At 40.5% G+C, this 19,085-nt stretch overlaps 1 protein-coding gene across 15 annotated transcripts in view; it reads left to right on the forward strand.

The window, feature by feature from the left end:
- Positions 1 to 19,085, forward strand: part of baz2ba (bromodomain adjacent to zinc finger domain, 2Ba) — a 97,786-nt gene that overhangs the window by 39,194 nt on the left and 39,507 nt on the right. For all 15 annotated transcript variants that reach the window (XM_073870794.1, XM_073870802.1, XM_073870798.1 and 12 more), the window contains exon 3: positions 13,695 to 13,853. In XM_073870794.1, coding sequence (XP_073726895.1) covers positions 13,697 to 13,853 — 157 coding nt within the window. In that variant the 5' untranslated portion in view covers positions 13,695 to 13,696. The remainder of the gene's footprint in view (positions 1 to 13,694; positions 13,854 to 19,085) is intronic.

The raw sequence follows: 19,085 nt of genomic DNA on the forward strand, positions 1-19,085 counted from the left end.
GAAGGCACTCGGAGAGACGGAGAGAATACATAAAGCTAAATGAAGACTATCTCTTTAAACGCCTAATTATGCCATTACGTTAACTAAAGAAAGAAGCTCTGTTCTAAAAAGAACAAGGAAAACAAATACGGCATTTTAGGCGGAAGGGAGAGGTGCATGGAAAAGTCGGAGAGGGAGAGATCGGTGCCTGCGGGCTTTATTTAGCTAGGACAACAGAACGTGAGCTCATAAGACACAAATACACTGCAAGGCTGCTACACCTTTAATATGATCTCTTTATCTTCACTCGTAGACTCTTTTAACGTGATCGCTCCATCCAGATCAACACGCCTCAACTCTTGTCGTTCATATAATGTAACTGGACACAATGGCTTAGTTCCAAAACATTTACTTTTTACATTTATGCGTTTGGCAAACACTTTTTTTCCAACTTCGCAGCTTAGTCCATTACAAGGAATACTTTTTTATTAGTATGTGAGTTTTTTGTCGTTTTGTGCTGCCAGTACAATGCTCTACCACTAAGTTATACAGGAAAACCTGATGTCTACAGAGGTAGCTTCCTGCTATGTAAAGTGCAAAATAAGCTTGACATAAAACAGGTTGTAGTTAGTATGTTGCTAAAATAACAACACTAAGATACTCGATTAAGCAAAAAAATGTGTAGTATAAACAAAAAGTTAATGTTTAAATGTTTTTCAGAGCTCATTACACTGCATTCTGGAATTGCTTAATCTGCACACTAGGATACATGGAATTTGATGATTTATTTAAAAAATACTTCATTTTGGACAAATTCCAGGCCATATCACATTGTCAAAAGGCATTGCTAACTTTAGGGCTTGCGTAATGCTGCGTGCACACCACCTGCTACACTTTTAAGGCGTGAAACCGTCTCTTTCAATACGGCCGTTAAGAAGCATTCCTAATTCTTTTTGTCCTAGTAACAATTATAAACAAATGAGTAACCGTCTACTAGGAGTGCATGATATACCAGGGAAATTATTGTGGTTACAGTATATGCGATATCCATATCGCAAAAAAAAAGTTACGATAACTTACATTTATTTTTACGTGTCTATCATTTGTGTGTTGCATGCTTAGATTGTCCAAATTAGACCAATTAGAAGGGGCCTTACTAAATACCTGCCGAGGTATATATACTTGTACTTATACTGTAATACTATTGCCTAGACCGTGGGCGCGAAGGTGAACCCGTAGAGACAAGCGAGAAAAACAACAGCGACAAACTTGTGCCTAAAAAAGAACCGTATGTCTGAATTTTATTTAATAACATCAGAAGAATATGTATTACATGTTTATTTCAATTTGATAGTATCTAGATAATATATAGATGATTAAAAAAAAGAGCTAATAAAAATGTTCTCTTGGGAATTATGTACCGCAAGAAACAATACAGCATTTTTTTTAATATATTGTGCAGCCCAATATTGTGTCACCGGAAAACGGTTTGTCCCATCATTAAAAAATTTGTAACATCATTAAAAAAGTTTTTTTTACCTTAAAATAACATTTCCAAAAAAGTTTAAGTCGTTCATCCACTCGAAACAGGGTGAACGGCACATTCACATTGGCTTTGCAGCCCTCTATCGGCCAAAACGTCACTAAAGAAGTTTCCAACTGTCGGGTCGCGGTCCTGTAGTTCGTGTGAAAACTACAAAAACTTGCTTTACAACAGACCTACAATCCAATCAGAGCCAGCTATGCTGCAGTAGGCTAAATTATTTACGACAATTCCGCTTCCAACCTGTAGGGGGAGCAAAGAGCAAAAACTCTTTAGTGTTGCTTTAAAACCACTGAAAAAAAATTGATGTAGTGTCTGTGACTTCACCCATAGGTTTGTAAAGAGATTTTTTGAAGCTTAAAGTATGATAGTAGTATTTCACCGCACATAACTTGCGGATAACTAAAAATTGATAAAGAGGTGGGGCATGGGTAAAGCTGAGGTGGTGGCTGGTTGCGGAAACCACGCCCACCTAGCTTGATTCTAGTTAGAGCAGTGGCAGTTCCCCCGTCACTCAAGTGGCCACACCCTTAATTATGCAGAACTTTAAGGCTTAATATAATTTCAACGGACGAGTTACAAAAAATTCACACACCTCACCGTTGTCATGAATGGCAAAATTAGCTATACAGACCAAAAACACTTTTTGTACCAGACTGTAAACACATTATTTTCTGCTGTAAAGTTGGGCATTCATATTAATGGGAATTTGACTCCCTTTTGGAGCCACCTCTAGTGGCCAGTTGATGAATTGCAGTTTAAGTCACTTCCGTATTGACTTCACGTTAGAAATCGGAAGGTACTCCTTAGTTAAAACAAGTTAAAACAACTTAACTATGCAAGTGAATCCAACATATAACATAACATAACAAGACGTGGCATGACATAACTTATAAAAGTTAAACTAACATTTATTACATTAAAGTAACATAAAATATTTATTTGCTAAAAATGTTTACGTTGTTGTAATGTGAATGGGGGCACCTATAATGACTTTAAACGTTGTATAGGTACCTATTGTATTAGACTTTTTGTGCGTTTGTAAGGGTTGGTCCCTCTGGTTTACCTAACTTCACTCTTCTTGTGCCACTCGAACCGTTACAGCATCTCTTCAATCGGCTGAAGAATCACACAAGGATCTGTTCTCATCTGCTCTCACAATGAATCTGTTCCAAAACTTAGTGAGCCTTCTCTGGAGGCAGAGTTTTTAAGCATTATAAAAGCACTTCCAGCGCAAAAGCTATTCTCCTTAGAAAGACGTTTTTAGGAATGTGTTGTGACAAGATGGTAAACAAAAAAATTTGTTAGAATTTTTTAGTTGTCAATGTAGTTATGATCTATTTAATAATGAAATTACTCATAATAAGTAAAGGATTTATAGTTTATAGTGACTTTAAGCTAAGAAGCGTTCAAACAAAGTTCAAGAATCAAAACTAACATGCATTTGGTTTAATTATTTGTAAACCATGTTATTCGTTCTGCATATCTATTGAATTTATTTTAAAAGTATTAAATTGCACCTGTCAAGATGACTCGCAGTATCTCCGTATGAGGCTGTGTTATTAGTTTCATGTGACATTCTGAGGTATAGCAACAAACATTGGAATGTCACCATTGGCCAATCAGAATTAAGCATTCTAAAGTACTGTGTAATAATAGTGTATAAACAGAAAACCGACTGTTTTAATTGTAATTTGTGTCTACTATATTTACGCTTATTAGAATATACCAATATTCCTCTTGCATCCCTGTATTCCCACAATTACATTTATGCATTTGGCAGACACTTTTATCCAAGGTATACATAAGTATGTGTGTTCCCTGGGTTCGAACCCATGACCTTTGGCCAATGCTCAACCACTGAGCTATACAGGAGCATGTAGAGTTGCTGTCTATGTAGAGCATTCTGAATCCTGTCACTTACGAAGCAATTTTTTTCAGCTGCCTATGTAGGAAGTGTCAGTGAGACAACTTGCTAGGATTTTGGAACCCATTGTAAATTTCTGCCCCCTTGCTTCTTTTCATTTTTTATTTCTTTCCTGTCAGCTTCTCTTACTTGTGATGGTGGGAGGCTGATGCAAACTGGTGGGCTGCATTGTAATCCAGGGCCTGGGAAGGTCTGCGGATCAGACTCTCTAAGCGTCCCTTGGCCTTGAAGCCCCCCTGCTTGCTTGCCGGTCTGCCCGCCTGCAATCCTTGGCAATGTCATCATTTTCTCATAAATCCCTCCTGCATCTGCCCTGACCCCTGAGACTGACTCCGCCCACAATTCGGTGATTGACAGCTCACAGCAGACCCACCGAATCCAGTTAGTCCTCGCGGATTAGTCACAGGTTTCGCTAATTTTGTATCTGTGTGTGCGTTTTGCTATATATGTGCGTGGGATTCCGGGCGGTTTCCACGCGCGGCTTAGCCCACCTTTGTTTTAAAGATCGGGATCAAAAGTGCAACAGTAACTACGTAATCCGACGCCTGTTTGTCGCCAGAACGCTCGGTAATCGTAATCGCCTTGAAATATTGTTGCGGTTGTCACCATGTGTTCGTCCTGGCACTTGGAAAATTCTCTGGAAGGCTGCCGGTATAGTAGAAGAAGCTCGGGCTCATAGATGGGCGGCAGAAAGATGGTTTGGCCGCCCAGATGCCGGCTGTCCTCAGACAGGTTTGTCTGAGGAGGTCATGGCTCAATAAGAGCGGTGCAGGAAACTTCAATGTGCATTTTAAGCTAAAATTAGGCAGACGGTTAGACAGGTCCACATTAAGCCTGGAGGCCAGAGAGAAGGAATGAAAACAAAGAGCGAGAGAGACAGGGTGAGAACAGGAACAAGAGATGGCTGGGGTGTAAAACAAAAAAACGTCAGTTCTTATCTAGATTTATTTTTTATTTTGTTATTTTTAGACCTGCTTGAATTAAAATGCAAACAGTTGTGCTGTGCTGGAGGACAAGTTGAACAGTAAAACCCTCTTGGAAAGTTGCCATTGTAAATTCATCCCATTTTAAAGACCATTAATATTCAGATAGACATCTTAGGCCTTTGTGACACATCTTTTACCTTGTCTTGACATGTGCATTATATTCTTAAAATGATGTGTCAAGTTGCATAAATGCTTTTTAAGTGTTTACAATAAGGTTTAAAGTCCCCATGAACCGGAAGTCGTGATCGACTTTACTTCTGTTTTGTGTTGTGTACATATCCGAGTGAAACGTATATCACACGAGGAAAATAGTGAGCGTGGCTTGTGTTTTCCATTGTGCCTTGATTGGATGTTGAAAATTTGTATTTTATTCAGAAATTGAACAGTTAAAGGGGGCGGAGTTAAAGGATTAGTCCATTTAAAAAAAAGCCAGATAATTTACTCAACACCATGTCATCCAAAATGTTGTCTTTCTTTGTTTGTAAAGAAATTATGTTTTTTAAGGAAAACATTCCAGGATTTTTCTCATTTTAATGGACTTTAATGGGCCCCAACACTTAACAGTTTTAATGCAGTTTAAAATTGCAGTTTCAAAGGACTCTAAACGATTTAAAACGAGGCATAATGGTCTTATCTAGCGAAACGATTGTCATTTTTGGCAAAAAAGCACTTTTAAACCACATCTACACTTCTTCCTCCGGCTGTGTGACGAGCCAGCACGACCTCACGTAATTGCGTAATGCAGTGGAATGGTCATGTGTTACATATATGAAGCGCACATTTGCTGACCATTTTAAACAATAAACTGACACAAAGACATTTATTAGTATCATTCCACATACAACAATGTCGGAACGGTCGTCTTTCTCCACACTTGTAAACACGGGAGTGTAGTTTTGCATACGTCATTCGTGACCTCTTGACGTGATGACGTATTTGTGGTTTAAAAGTGCATATTTTTTATTTTTCTTGCCAAAAAGACAAACGTTTTGCCAGATAAGACCCTTGTGCCTCGTTTGGGATTGTTTAGAGTCCTTTGAAACTGCAATTTTAAACTTTATTAAAACACTTTATTTGTTAAGTGTTGGGGTCCATTAAAGTCCATTAAAATGAGAAAAATCCTGGGATGTTTTCCTCAAAAAACATAATTTCTTCTCGACTGAAGAAAGAAAGACATTAACGTTTTGGATGACATGGTGGTGAGTAAATTATCTGGATTTTTTTTTTAAATGGACTTATCCTTTAACAGATGCTGACGTCATAAGAGCCACAAGTACATTTTCAGATTTTGATTGAAGTTGATGATGGCACATGAAAAATTATTTTTTGTTTTGTTTATAAGAAACACTGCAATATTATATAAAAAAAAATCAGTTTTGACTTCATTGGAACTTTAGGTAAACCCAAAATCATCCTCATTTTACAGGGATATGAAATAAATAAGTCAAAATTTGTTTTGCTTTATACATCCCTAGTAAGTTTTTATATCCCTATACTACACAAATGGCTTGTGACTATTTAATTATGTAAGGTGATATTGTTTGTGATATTTTGGTGATCAATGCTATAATATTACAAGAATATTAAATATTAAGATACTTGTGTGCGTGCGTATGCGTTTTATGGGGACTGGAGTTTGTTATACTGTTTCCCTTACTGTGTAGTGAGGTTGGCACCACCAACAAATCACCCCAAACTACTTCTTTCCATCTCTCTCCCTCTCTCTGTCACATCTTTGCCCCTGTTTAGCTGAAAATGAATCTCTAATTTCACAGTTATCATCATAACCTCACAATGAATAATGCAGAGTTATTCAAAGAACCAATCTATAACTTATTAATTGCAGGCTTTTCTCATTCTCTCTCTCTCTTTCTCTCTCTCTCACTCACTCACTCTCACTCCCATTCCTCTTTTCATATAGAAATATGATGACTCTTGTGTTATTGCAGCGACACGCTGATTTTACTCCCTTTTGAATGTTTAAATCATCACTTGAGCTTGCCACGGTCAAACACGCACACACATACACACACACTGCAGCGTCTGCAGTGATAGTATTGCCGAGCGCCTGTCTCACCAATCAGCATTGTTTCTTCAGCTGATGGTTTTTCACACTGATCAATAGTAGGTATTTCTGCCGCGTCCCATCCGAAACAGGAGATGGATTTTCTCATCAGCTTTACGCTTTTGTCAATGTAAACACGCACACACACGCAGGATGAGACGCGGGAAGGGCAGGATGTGCGAAGCTGTAAATCATGTTTATGATGGTAATACAGGTATAGATCAGTGTGTTGATGGAGAGAAGAATTGAAGTGATGAAACTGTGTGTAGTGTAATTATGTATATGTCTGTTGCACGCGCGTGCGTGCGTGTGTGCGTGTGTGTGTGTGTGTGTGTGTGTGTGTTTTAAAGTGAAAGCGAGCGCATATATAAATGCCATTTGCATTATTGTGTATGTCTTCAGCCACTGTAAATATTAGAGGATCTTGTGTGTGCATCATGTGTGTGTGTGTGTGTGTGTGTGTGTTTATGAGAGAGAGAGATAAAGAAAAAGAGATACTTGTGTGCATTTTGCTGAATGTGTTTGTGTGGATATTAATGGAGATGGCACAGGGACATTGAGCATTTACACACACACACACACACACACACACTGATCTCTCTGTAATGGAGTGTCTAAATATATCCGGTTTTTGCTGGATCTGCTGCCTCCGGAGTGAATAAGAAATGGGCTTCAGTAACGGACAGAATATCTCTCTTTAACATACTTACTCACTTTTACTTTCACCGTGTCGACACTACAAGCGACGTGATGTGACAAAACTAGATCAGTAGTTTTCACAAAAACTAGAGCGGTCTAGTTTTGTCACATTGTATCGCTTGCTGTCAGTGTAGACAGGGTGCACACTTTTTTTAGGCATACACACACACGCACGCACACACACACACTGAGTCTGCTGTAGTAAGCCAAACATCTAATGATCCTCAATGGTCCCGCTGGGATCTTATGGAGGTCAGAGAATGGCAGCGTATCCAGTGGGAAACTTCACGCTCATCCGAACGGACCAATCAGCTTGCACGTCTCATTTACCATCGTGGTGTCAAGCGTGTTTCGTAACGGAGGTTATGCCGGATGAAAAGTAACATTCATCTTTTGGCTCAGTGCGGACTGCGGATGATTTAAAAGGAAAATATTATGGTTATTCCTAAACTGGGACGATTGTCAAATCATTTTTTTAATCTTTTAAAGTAAAAAGTGAGAACGCCTTGATTGTTTCAGAATTTGGATGAAGCCCATATCAAATAAGTGCAAGGAGAAATCAATAGTAAAAGAGCTGACATTGTATTTATTTAGATAAAGCACTTACGCATGGTTGCATAGCATCCTTTGAAGCTCTCCTATAAGCAAATAGGATAGGGAAAGGTTGCAAGCTAGATTCAAACTGCATTGTGTCCACATAGTCTTGTGTTAAGCCATGTGCCATATAAAGGGATGTAAGGACTTCTGGGGCATGTACACTACGGCGTATGTTTTCAATTGTTTCCAATGTAGCAGCTGGTGGGTTTTGTCCGCGCTGAGTGCCAGCAGTCTGTGGTATTATTAAGTTCAGCGCTGAATGACGAGAGTTGAAAAATGTTTAACATTAGGTGAAACGCCTAGCTCGTCAATGTCACTTTTCAATCTGCTGTCCAATCACAATAGAGGATGGTCAAATACCACAACAACCAAAACGCGCATTGTTCAACGACTGATAAACAAAGCAGAAATAGCAACCAAAGCACTTGGCTTAAAAAATGCTGCGAAGTGCCCACATTTGTTCGTGTTAAGCTACGTTTAAATGGTTTGGTGAACACTTTTTATGTTCACCTTAAAGCATCTTAAAGAATGCATCAATTCTGTTTTGGGGATTACATGTAGGGGCAGTTCACATTTTGCATCTTTTCCAGGCGCAAATACATTATTTTAAATGTAGACGTCAAATGGCATGTTTGCGTCACGCACACGGTACGACACGCTCTATTTAACAGGCGTATCGCACCCGCAGTGAGTTGAAAATGCTTCAACTTTTCAGAATGCAGCACGTTGAAAAATAAGGAGAAAAGTGGCACGGTTGCGTTTTCCACATGGTTTTGGATGCAAAATGTGAACTGCCCCTAAAGGGGGTCACACATTGGTTGCGCAGCTCAGCGCCGCGCAGTTCTAAGAAAAATCAAACACATTGTTTTCTATGAGTATATTCACACCGGCGCCGACAGGTGGCGCCTATCTGACTCAGGAAGTTGCTCAAATCCCTGTCGTGCCACAGAGCGCCACTCACATAGTTTAACATTAAATAACATCATATTTTTCCCAAATCATTAACGATTAACATTGGCTGCTAACGTATATTTTGCATTTTGAAGTAGACGCTATCTGAATAAGCTCGCGCATTTTATGTGCACTTCCGGTTTATGATACCTCCGAGTTGTCCTAGACGTGACTCGGCGCTCCGCGGCGCTGAGCTGCGCGTCCGGTGTGCGAGCCCCTTAAGGATGATTGCTGACTGCTTCACACACACACTTCTGTGTGTGTGTGTGTGTGTGTGTGTGTGTGTGTGTGTGTGTGTGGGTCAGTGCCAACAGGCCTGAAGGAATGTGTGTGTGATACTCTCCAGTTGACTTTAAGTGGGATCTACGAAAACATTTGCATGCCTCATCCATCCGCCATTTCACACCAGAAGAAAGACAGCTTCGAGGGGAGGTTAAAAATTAATCCAAAAATAACTTCCTGTAACAAACAGACATGCTCATTAACTTTGCGATGAGCAGTGAACAGGATTTGCCCTTGTAGGACAGAGGGGCGCATTTGCGTGTGTGTGTTTCTATCTTTTGTCTCTCACTTTGCATTGTTTGTGTGGCATCGTGCTGCCAGACGATCCGCTCTGTGTATATCTTCCTATCTGTGTTGCTGTGGAAGCGGATCTGGTGACTCCTCACCGGACCACAGAACAGCTCACGGACGATAGGCCGAAGTATCCCAGCATGCATCTTTCCACCATCTGTCACGGACCCTTTGTTTGGGTGTGGGTTGAGCTGCTGGTTTCTGGTTACTCATAACACACAAAGAGACACACACACACACACACACGGCTTTAAATCACGTTCCCATCCAGGTTTTCTTTGGACTTAGCCGTTCGGTGTAGTACAAGAGTGTGGTTTGTCACGGTGGAAAGATGTATTGACATGATCAATGGTATCTGCCTATTTGAGTTAGGATGAACCGGACTGCTCGGCTCAAGGTTTCCGAACCGACGCGCCTGCAAGGAGCCGTGGCAAAACCGGCAGCTTTTAGCGCTCGGAAATCAATTTGATCAGTTCGACCCTGCCACCCTGTTTTACTTAAAGAGCTTTAGATTATTCAGCCGTGTGGCAGGGCACACACACGCAAAGACACACATGTAAAATCTAATACCTTCTCACTCACAGCTGAGACAGCTCAAGAAAGAAAGGTGAATCCCACACCTCTTTCTAAAGGTCACCGCCCACATATCATTTCTCTTCGCCGTCCACCTCCCCTCACTGATTTAGATACAGTTTTTTTTAACGGGCTGCTTCACATGCTCTCTCTCCCCCTCCGTGCATCCTGGGACACTGACGATGGTGTCACCAAGCAACCATGTCTTGCGACAGTCAAAGCCATCTCACGCATCAAGAAAACTGCTTCAGCCAATGGTGTCGCAGTGCTGCGGCCAATCAATAAATCAGTAGGGCCAACACTGGTGGACAATCGTTTGTTAGAATACCACACTTTTGTTTTGTCGTACATTAATGCAGGTGTCCTGTGTACTCGAAAACAAGTGTGTTTGTTGCTGCAGCCTGATAGCACGGGGAATTAGTAGCGATATGAGGTCAAAGGTCGCTGTTCCCCTGCCGCAGGTCACCGGGAAGGTGGCAGGCTTGTGGGTGCGAGTCGAACGTGTGCCGGTTGAAGAAAATGGAGTCTTTGTGTCGGCCTGCTTGCTGGCGCGCTCTGATTAGCACTGATCCATGCTGACGACTCTGTTGGCAGATTAGCGTGGCTAACATTGGCCATCTGTTACTACGGGCCAGAACAAGTGAGAAGTGTGGGTCACATACGCACACATATAACCACACGCGACCACACACATTTGTTTTTCCATCATTCATTTCTACTGGTTTTCCACTAGGGTTTATAACATTTTTTAGCACCTACCCCTAACGAAAACCTTTACAGGAACCTTTCTGGATTTTTAGATTATGAACATAATTTAACATTTGGGAATGTTGTTGGTTTTTAAAAGAATAGTTCATCCAAATATGAAAATCCCCTCACAAACATGTCATTTAACTTAAGAAGAGAATTTTCATATGTGGGTGGGCTATAACTTTTGCCTACACACATAGACACACATATAATAAATAAGCACTTATACCCTATGCCCTGTCTTTCTCTTTCTAAATCTTATGCACACACACACTCTCCCAAACAGAGCAACCTCAGCAGTATATTTCACTGCCTCAGGAGTGTATGATTGATTTTCAAGTTAAATTAAATAACACACAGCTTTATGTAGTGTCTCTCTCCGGTTGCACGTTCCTGGGAATCGAGTTCGCGTTTCTCCCGGCCAACAGAAGATCCGAGGGTGCCGTCCATATTGCACGGTTTAAACATATCCCACAAAGCGCTCGGATCACGATTAACATATGATTCACTCATTCGCAGGATCCGGGACCTGCTGTTTTTTCGACGATCTCATTGGCCGCGTTCACCGAGTCAAATTAATTACGCAGCTCGTGGAGATTACGATGCCTGCCTTCCAGTGTCACAGTGGAAGATGGCTAATTAGCTATAAAATCAGACTAATTCTGATGCTAAAGCTGTTTTAATTTCTGATAATTAAGTCAGGATTGGATCCTTAAATACCCAGGCATACCATTATTGTGGTAATCACGGTTGTTGTTATGAATTATTTTGAGGCCCTCGCCTGTTACCATTGATGTTTAAGGTAATCAGGCTAAGTGACTAGTTGGAAAGAGGTAGTCGATGTAATTCACTCTCTGCGAGACACACCGTTATACATTGTAGAAAATAAAACATTGCACTTTTGGACGTCTGACAGGAGTAAATGGATGGATTTGAGTTTGGGTGTATGTGTTTGTGTCCTTTAAAGGCTGTCAATCGTAAAGATAATTCTCAAATGAAATAATGTGTTTGTTTATTTTAAAGATGCAAAACTTTCTTGTAGAGATAATATTTGTGTTAGATAATGATATAATAGAGAGAATTCATTTAGAGAAAATGTATTAAAGTAAATCAACAAGAAAATTATAACATTTTGGCTTTGAGTTTGAATTTGAATTTGAGTTCTGTGTATAGAAAATGTAATAAAAACATCACTAGTTAAATGTTCAATATTAATAGTCATTATATGAATGAATAACATTCAGAAAATTTAATTATTAGAATTCAGTTAATATAACCATCAAACTATTGCAATCGACAGTATCAGTCTAAATAATTGGTATTGGTGGAAAAATTTTAAATCGGTGCATCTCTAATAAAAATGATATGTATAGCCTACGATAAAAAGTGTTCCTGTAGCTGAATTGGTAAAGCATTGTATTAACAACCCAAAGGTCATCATGGGTTCAATCCCAAAGATCACATTCAGATAAAATGTATAACTTGAATGCAATATAAGTTGCTTTGAATAAAAGCGCATGCCAAATGCATAAAATGTGATTGTGTGATTTGCTGACTTGCACCATCTGTCTGACATCAACAAATCGCATTTAAATTTTCAAAATTGCGTGTTTACACTGTTTATTCTTTATCTTATGTGCTACTTGAGGTAGAAAACTGGCATTCATTTACAGTAACCTGAATTGTAAAGGTCGCGACCTGGTGACCTTTGACCTTCAGAAAGGCAGTCGAAGATAGTTTAAAGGCAGGGTGCATGATTTTTGAAAAACACTTGGAGAAGGGAGTCGGGCCGAGTACCAAAACACACTTATAGCCAATCAGCAGTAAGGGGCGTGACTACTAACCGACATCGTTGCCTGGGTTGCGTAAGTGTGGGGCGGGTCTATCAAAAGAAGGTCCAGATTCTATTGAGGTAGGGGCGTGTTTGTTTAGGTGATTTCAAATGTCAACATTGGCTTTCAGAGATCATGCACCCCGCCTTTAAAAGCAGAGATACAGGGATGATCCAGAGACAAGAGAACGAAGGACAGGTGGAAAGACAAGGGGTGGAATGCTAACAAGCAGAGTGGCAGATTGTGACTTTCTGTGTGTGTGTGTGTGTGTGTTGGTCCATCAGAATGGCTCATCATGGGTGAGAGCTGTTAGTTGACATTCCGTAGTGGTCGTTTCCATTTTTGAGATCTAATCGGTGTGTGTAGCAGTGAGACACAACAAGACGAACAACTCGGAGGACGGGTGACGAGTGTTTATATAATGTTAGAATACCAGAAGCATGCGTGCTTCACTGTGGCATACTTTAACGTGTCCAAGGTGGAATATAATCGCTTGGAAACGATACGCAGCCAACCTCAAGATTTCCAAACATTAAATGCGGCCCGCCAGACACTTCGTGCGTCTTCAGAAATCTGTTTCTTTCCGCAAAAAATCTGTTTAAATGGCAAGCTTACGACCGCTAAGCGCTAATCATATTTTCATTACAGTACACACGCGTTCGGTGAGAGAAAAAGACGCTCGCGGGTCTGTGTGTGGGTATGTAGGCTGCGTGCGTTCGCTCGTGCGCCCGCCCTTAATTTGAGTCTGTCTCCAAACTGTGAAATCTCCACAGAAACAGTTAAAGGCGTAATTTGCCTGTTAAGCACATCAAGTGTGAGAAGGCTTGTTTTACGCTGTGTAAAAACGCCTGTGAATAGTCTTGTAAATCAGCGCGCTGTTCACTTCGTGTGCGAGACCGTGTCAGTCTCTTTTCTGTCCCATTGAAGTGGGTCTCGTCAGCGAATGAATGGTTAACGTGACAACCCGAACAATCCCTCTGCCCGAACGGGTCATTAACGCGCAGCCCTGTAGAAATATGCTCGGGAGACTGGGTGCGTCTTACGAGCATATGTGTGTGTGTGTTGGTGTGTAAAGACTGACTGGTGTTAAATAGAAATATTGTTCATGCCAAGTGAGATGTGAAAGAAAGAGTGGCAGGACGAGTGCGCACGTGTGTGTGTGTGTGTGTTTGTGTGTGTGCGAGCTCGCTCTAATTATCGATTGAATTGTCCTTGACAGATATGGAGTCTGGAGAAAGGCTGGCCTCGCCTTCCTCCGCCCCGCTCTCCGTTCACGCCACCACCTCTGCGTCCTCCTCTTCCTCATCCTCCTCCTCAGCAGCCTCCAATGCCAAGAGTAGCCTGAACCACGGAGCCACGGCCTCGATCAGCACATGCGGTAAGATAGCGCTCACATGCTCTTTCATGGCCTGATGCAAGGGTTGCTTTTTGTTACACTCTAAAAAGTGCTCAGTCAAAACTCACACGCCACCACATTCACACACAAACAGTGTCACATGTCGCACAGGGATGCTTTGAACGTGTCTGCTAGTTTAGACTGCGTGGTTGGCGGCAGACCGGAGACTGGTGTCATCAGGGACCTCTCTTCCTGTCTGATGAAGCACCGTTTCTTTTAGTCGTAGTGACATCTCAAAAAGTGCAAATCTTTTCTGCTGTTTGAAGCTTGCCTTGATAAGGCACAAAGTATCAGTCTGTTGCTCTGTTCTGTTAAAGGAATAGTTTGCACACAAAAAATCTGTTTTTAGTAAAATGTGAAAGGCATTTTATTTTTCTGTACAATGAAAGAGAATAGGAACTGTCAAAAATCACATATATAAGTGTCATATTACATACAGCTAGGGCTGTCACGGTTATGAAATTTGACAGTTAATTGCCTAATAAATTGTGACGATTATGACGATTAATTGTCTGTTTTATTGCTTTGACATTTAATTCTCATACATTTTGTTTGTTCATGAAATCATTTTTACACATTGTTGTGATTATTTAAATTAAATATTTTGCGAGGTTTACATAGCAGTGAATATTAATACACATAACAAATATTTAAAAGTAATTATTTAATGATAATAGTTTATACTGCTTATCAAAGTTTTGCAGCATTTCTTTAAATGCTGTTTTTCCACTGTATTAAATGGCTTTGCAATGTATCGCATTACACTGTCAGTTAAGGTACGCCATCCGATACAGTCTCATTTATTCAGGCGCTACAGCTCCCCTTGTGTTTTTTAGAGAGATGTGCAATCATTGCGGTGATCTGAAATCATCGCGATGAGGTCAAACAATTACGATGGGACGATTATTTAATCATTGTGACAGCCCTACATACAGCTGCAATTAGGGATGGTCCGATCAATGCCGATCTCCACTAATAATAAGTGGCCGATCACTATTCTGAATCGGACAGCCGATCTTATTACAGTTATTTCATGTACTACGGCTTTTGATCAGTAAGTCCTTATCGATCTAAAATCACTGTTAGTTTGAGTCGTTAAACATAATTATTAAACATATTCTTTATTATCATGAAAATACCTGAAAAGGTTTGAAGAACAGCAATATAAATATATCCTTTAGCCATTTCATGGAGCTGTGTGTCATCACAGCTGCGTGTGAATTGTTCTTCTTCTACAGCGCATTTTGAGTTTCTGCACGAAACTTTCACCGTAATTCATTGAGAAACATAGCAAGCATTATCGGCCGATCGATCGGAGCATCCCTAGCTGCAATACACATATAAGACGAGGTATTATAATAGTTTGGTTTGAGCTGCTTCTCATCCTGCAAAGGGTGAGTGTCCGTCGGAGCTATTTTTATTTGTTTGTTTCCTATAAACATGCTAAACTGATTGGTTTGACCGTTAAGTGTCTCAAATCATAAGCGCTGTATTTTTTCACGGCGTGCGAAATGAAAAAGGTTTTTAAAATGCATCTCGAGACATCTACACTCAAAATGTTCAGATTTGAAGGAGGTATTCATTGTAATCATAAATCCTGTCCACGTCTTTTCCATCCTGTCTGATAAATCATCTCTTCTCGCTCCTTCCCATGTTTTGTTCTTTCTCTGGCATAGTCAGTGCCGAAGAAAGCCACCGACTCGCTCCTGTCGTAATTACCGACTCATTGTTTGGCATGTGAAAACACCGTCCAGGATTTAGCACTCACAGTTTTGGCTGCAAATTGAAAAGCCGCTGCATTAATGAATCTCAACCAATTAACCAGGCCTTTGTTAATACCGCTGTAGTCTCACTCTCCACCCTTCCTTCACATAAACACACGCGCGCACACATGAACGCACATGCACAATAACACTGTTTTCCTCCCATCTTTCCAGACATATCCTCTTTTTTTTTCTTAAAGCGGTGACATTTGAACGGCCGCACTGACTCTATCCTGTTTGTAATTTGCTCTGTCTGCTCCGGTTTCTTTTTTGGCCCCGTGTCATCTTCTGACAAGACTCTCATTAACAGTTGAACCGTTTCCACGCGGCTTTCCCTCCTCACCAGCCCAACAAGAGGTGTCACGGTGAAGGAAGGCCCTTTTATTCCATTTTGGATTTTAAAATGTGTATAATTCCATATTTTTCTGCTCCGCAAATACTTAGCATTTCTCTTTGTTGTTGTATTTTCAGAGAAATAAAAAAAAAAAATTTTTAAACATCCCATGCGCTGTGACACGGCCTTCATTCTGGTTGAGCCGTAATGGCACATTGTGTTTCATATAATAGTTTGCACTAATATACTTTTATTGTTTATTTTTGGCGAGATGAAGTTCTGGAATGTTTCACAGCATTTATTGCACTAAAAACATTAACGCTTGATTATGTTTTGACATACTTATCCCTTTTTTTGTTTACAGTAGCTTGGCACGTCATAAAATGTCCGTCGCTCCTTATTAACTTATCGTTTATAGCAAAAGTGTGTTGTGCTAAACATCGGCATGGCTGTGATTACCTTTGGCCTTGTGTTCATATAATATTGCACAAGAGATAAAAATCCCTCAGAAAATGAATCATTCACTTTAAAGTGATTTCCTTTAGTTAAACCGACAGAAAACCTCAGTATTTCAGTCCTAGTTGAGCTGATTAACGCTCAGAATGAGACTTTCCCTCGACAGGTTCTCACAGTTCTATCATTACCGCTTTAAACGCAATTAACACTTTGTCCCGCAAACGCTAAATCACCAGCCCACAAGTGTGCAGGAGTGAGAGATGATGTTCAGGTCGAGAACGAGGTGCATCTGGGCTTAAACTGAGAATATTTTAACCTCTCTCCGAACAAACGCCAGCCACATGTTCGCACTTTCTCCTCGCCGTCCCCCTCAGACACACAGACAATTAAGTCGGCTGTCAGATCTGTCTGCAGAAATGTGATTGATGCAAACGGAGGGCACATTAATCGGCTTCCGCCGCATCCCACGTAAGAGAGCGCGGAAAGCCAGGTGGGGGAGGACAACGCCGCTCTTCAAGATGGCTCGGTATGTCAGAAGATGGAGAACACTGGAAGGTGTATTTGGGGGGGTGTAGATAAAATAAGAAGGATATCAGGTAATCCGGTAATTCGGCTCTGCTCCTCTCGAGCTGATTTAATTATTGCCGACTGAAAGCGCATTAATATGAAACTGGCGTTTCTGCCACTGTGTGTGATTTCGTGTGCGTGCATGTGTGTTGCCAGCAGGAGCGGCTGATGGTCTTTTGGGGAAATATTTCCTTTCATTTATCTTGACGTCAGTCTCCCTCTCTGTAGTCTCCTTCATTTTGTCCTCTATCGCCACCGTCTATAACCCCAAAACATGCCGGCTGTACATTATCATCTTTCTGCGTGCATGCGAATTATATGTGCATGCAAAACAAAGAAGCGGCCTTAAGCTAGGGAACTGAAAGCCGTCTCCTTTCTCTTCGGTTTTCCTCATACGAGAGCTTTAATTAAAAGAGGACATATTATGAATAACTGGATTCCCCTGGTTGTTTTGATACTAGAGTTTGTTGGCTGCATGCAAGGACATGCAAACTGTTCAGTTTCATTTATGACCAAACACTCTATGAGCCAGTTTTTTTTTTAAATACTGTGTCACGTACATGTCTGCAAAACTGGTTTTTGTAATAAACAGTAGTTTAAGTGTAGTGGTGATCTTTTTTATTAACTGTAGGTAGGAAACACTGCATCACAACTGTGAGGACATTAAATGGCAGTTTATACTTCTGTTTAGAGGCCGAAGTATGGTAAATTTTTTACACGTACGCAAAGATCCGCGTACAGTACGTGTGCACAATTTTTATCATCAGAAGAGTCCGGATTTTTAAAAAACCCACGCACATTGTACATTTAGGTTGCGCATGGACCTACAGGAGAATGTAGTATGTAGTCCAGGAGATGCACTGCATTTTGTCACAATGCGCATGTGTCGAACATCTGTGTACACTTACGAGTCAAATAAAGTATACTTTGCATGGCTATGCATTCGACCATGCGCGTACGTTCACGTACACAATAAAATGAACTATGCTCTGCCAACAAGCGGTCTGCATGTGTAATTGCACGTTGACGCTAAAAACGAAGCAGAAGTATAAATATAAACTGAGGCTGTGGCGTAGGTCTTATGCAGAACTATAAATCACGCTTAACGTATGGCAGCCCATGTTTACGTATTTTTGACCAATCAGTGTTCAACAACTCAGCTCCGCCAACATGTACAAATCAGCCAGTCATAACGCACACTAAAGGTCATCCTAAAGGCCTGTCCACACCAAGGACGATAATCATCACTATACCTTTTTTATGTAAATTTAAAAGAAATATAGAAACAGATAAATGATGTGGTTGAAATCACTTTCAGAGTCATTTTGTCTAGCTGATGAGCAATAAATATTGACAGCCAATCAAAATCCATTACAATTTAAAGGGCTTGCATATGGACGGTTTCAGTAGTAACAACATAAACAAGCGGCTGTCGTGGTCCGCACGTTACTTCCGGTAAACTCTGCTCAGAATAAATAACAACAAAGTTCTTTAAACTTTTATTTATATAAGAAACAAAAAAACAACACAGATTACCTAGGAAACCAAAACATTTGTTATTTTCGACGAGGCATTTGTTCAAGAGCTCATCAACTAGTCAGACCATTAAAAAAAAGGAAACCGGAAGTAAAGTTTGGGTCCAAGCGTCAGCACGTGCGTCCGATGAAACCGTCTATTAAAAATGTAAACATGAGAATTAAATCAACGTAACATCATCATCTGTTGGTATGGATGCCAATATAGTTATCGTTATAGTTATTTTTTCATTGGTTATCATTATTGGTGTAAATAAATGTGCTTAAGGTTGTAAGAAGTTGTCAAAAAGTATTTTTGGGGGTATTTTTAAGCAAAAACATCCATAGTTATACAGATCAGAAAGAGGGTGGTAAACACTCGCATAAAACTAAATGACTTCTCCTTTTGGAGCAAGAGACCTTGATTAATGTTATATGTGGACTTTAGAGGAAGAAATCTTACAAAAACAATACACCCTTCCTTCTTCCCATAAAAACGACAACCGAGTCAAGGCCCTCACCTCAACGCCATCCCTACAGGAGTTGGAGCTGTCTGCAAAAATCCTGCGTTTCCCATCAT

This window comes from Misgurnus anguillicaudatus, chromosome 8, assembly GCF_027580225.2.
Source record: "Misgurnus anguillicaudatus chromosome 8, ASM2758022v2, whole genome shotgun sequence".
Taxonomy (NCBI): Eukaryota; Metazoa; Chordata; class Actinopteri; order Cypriniformes; family Cobitidae; genus Misgurnus; species Misgurnus anguillicaudatus.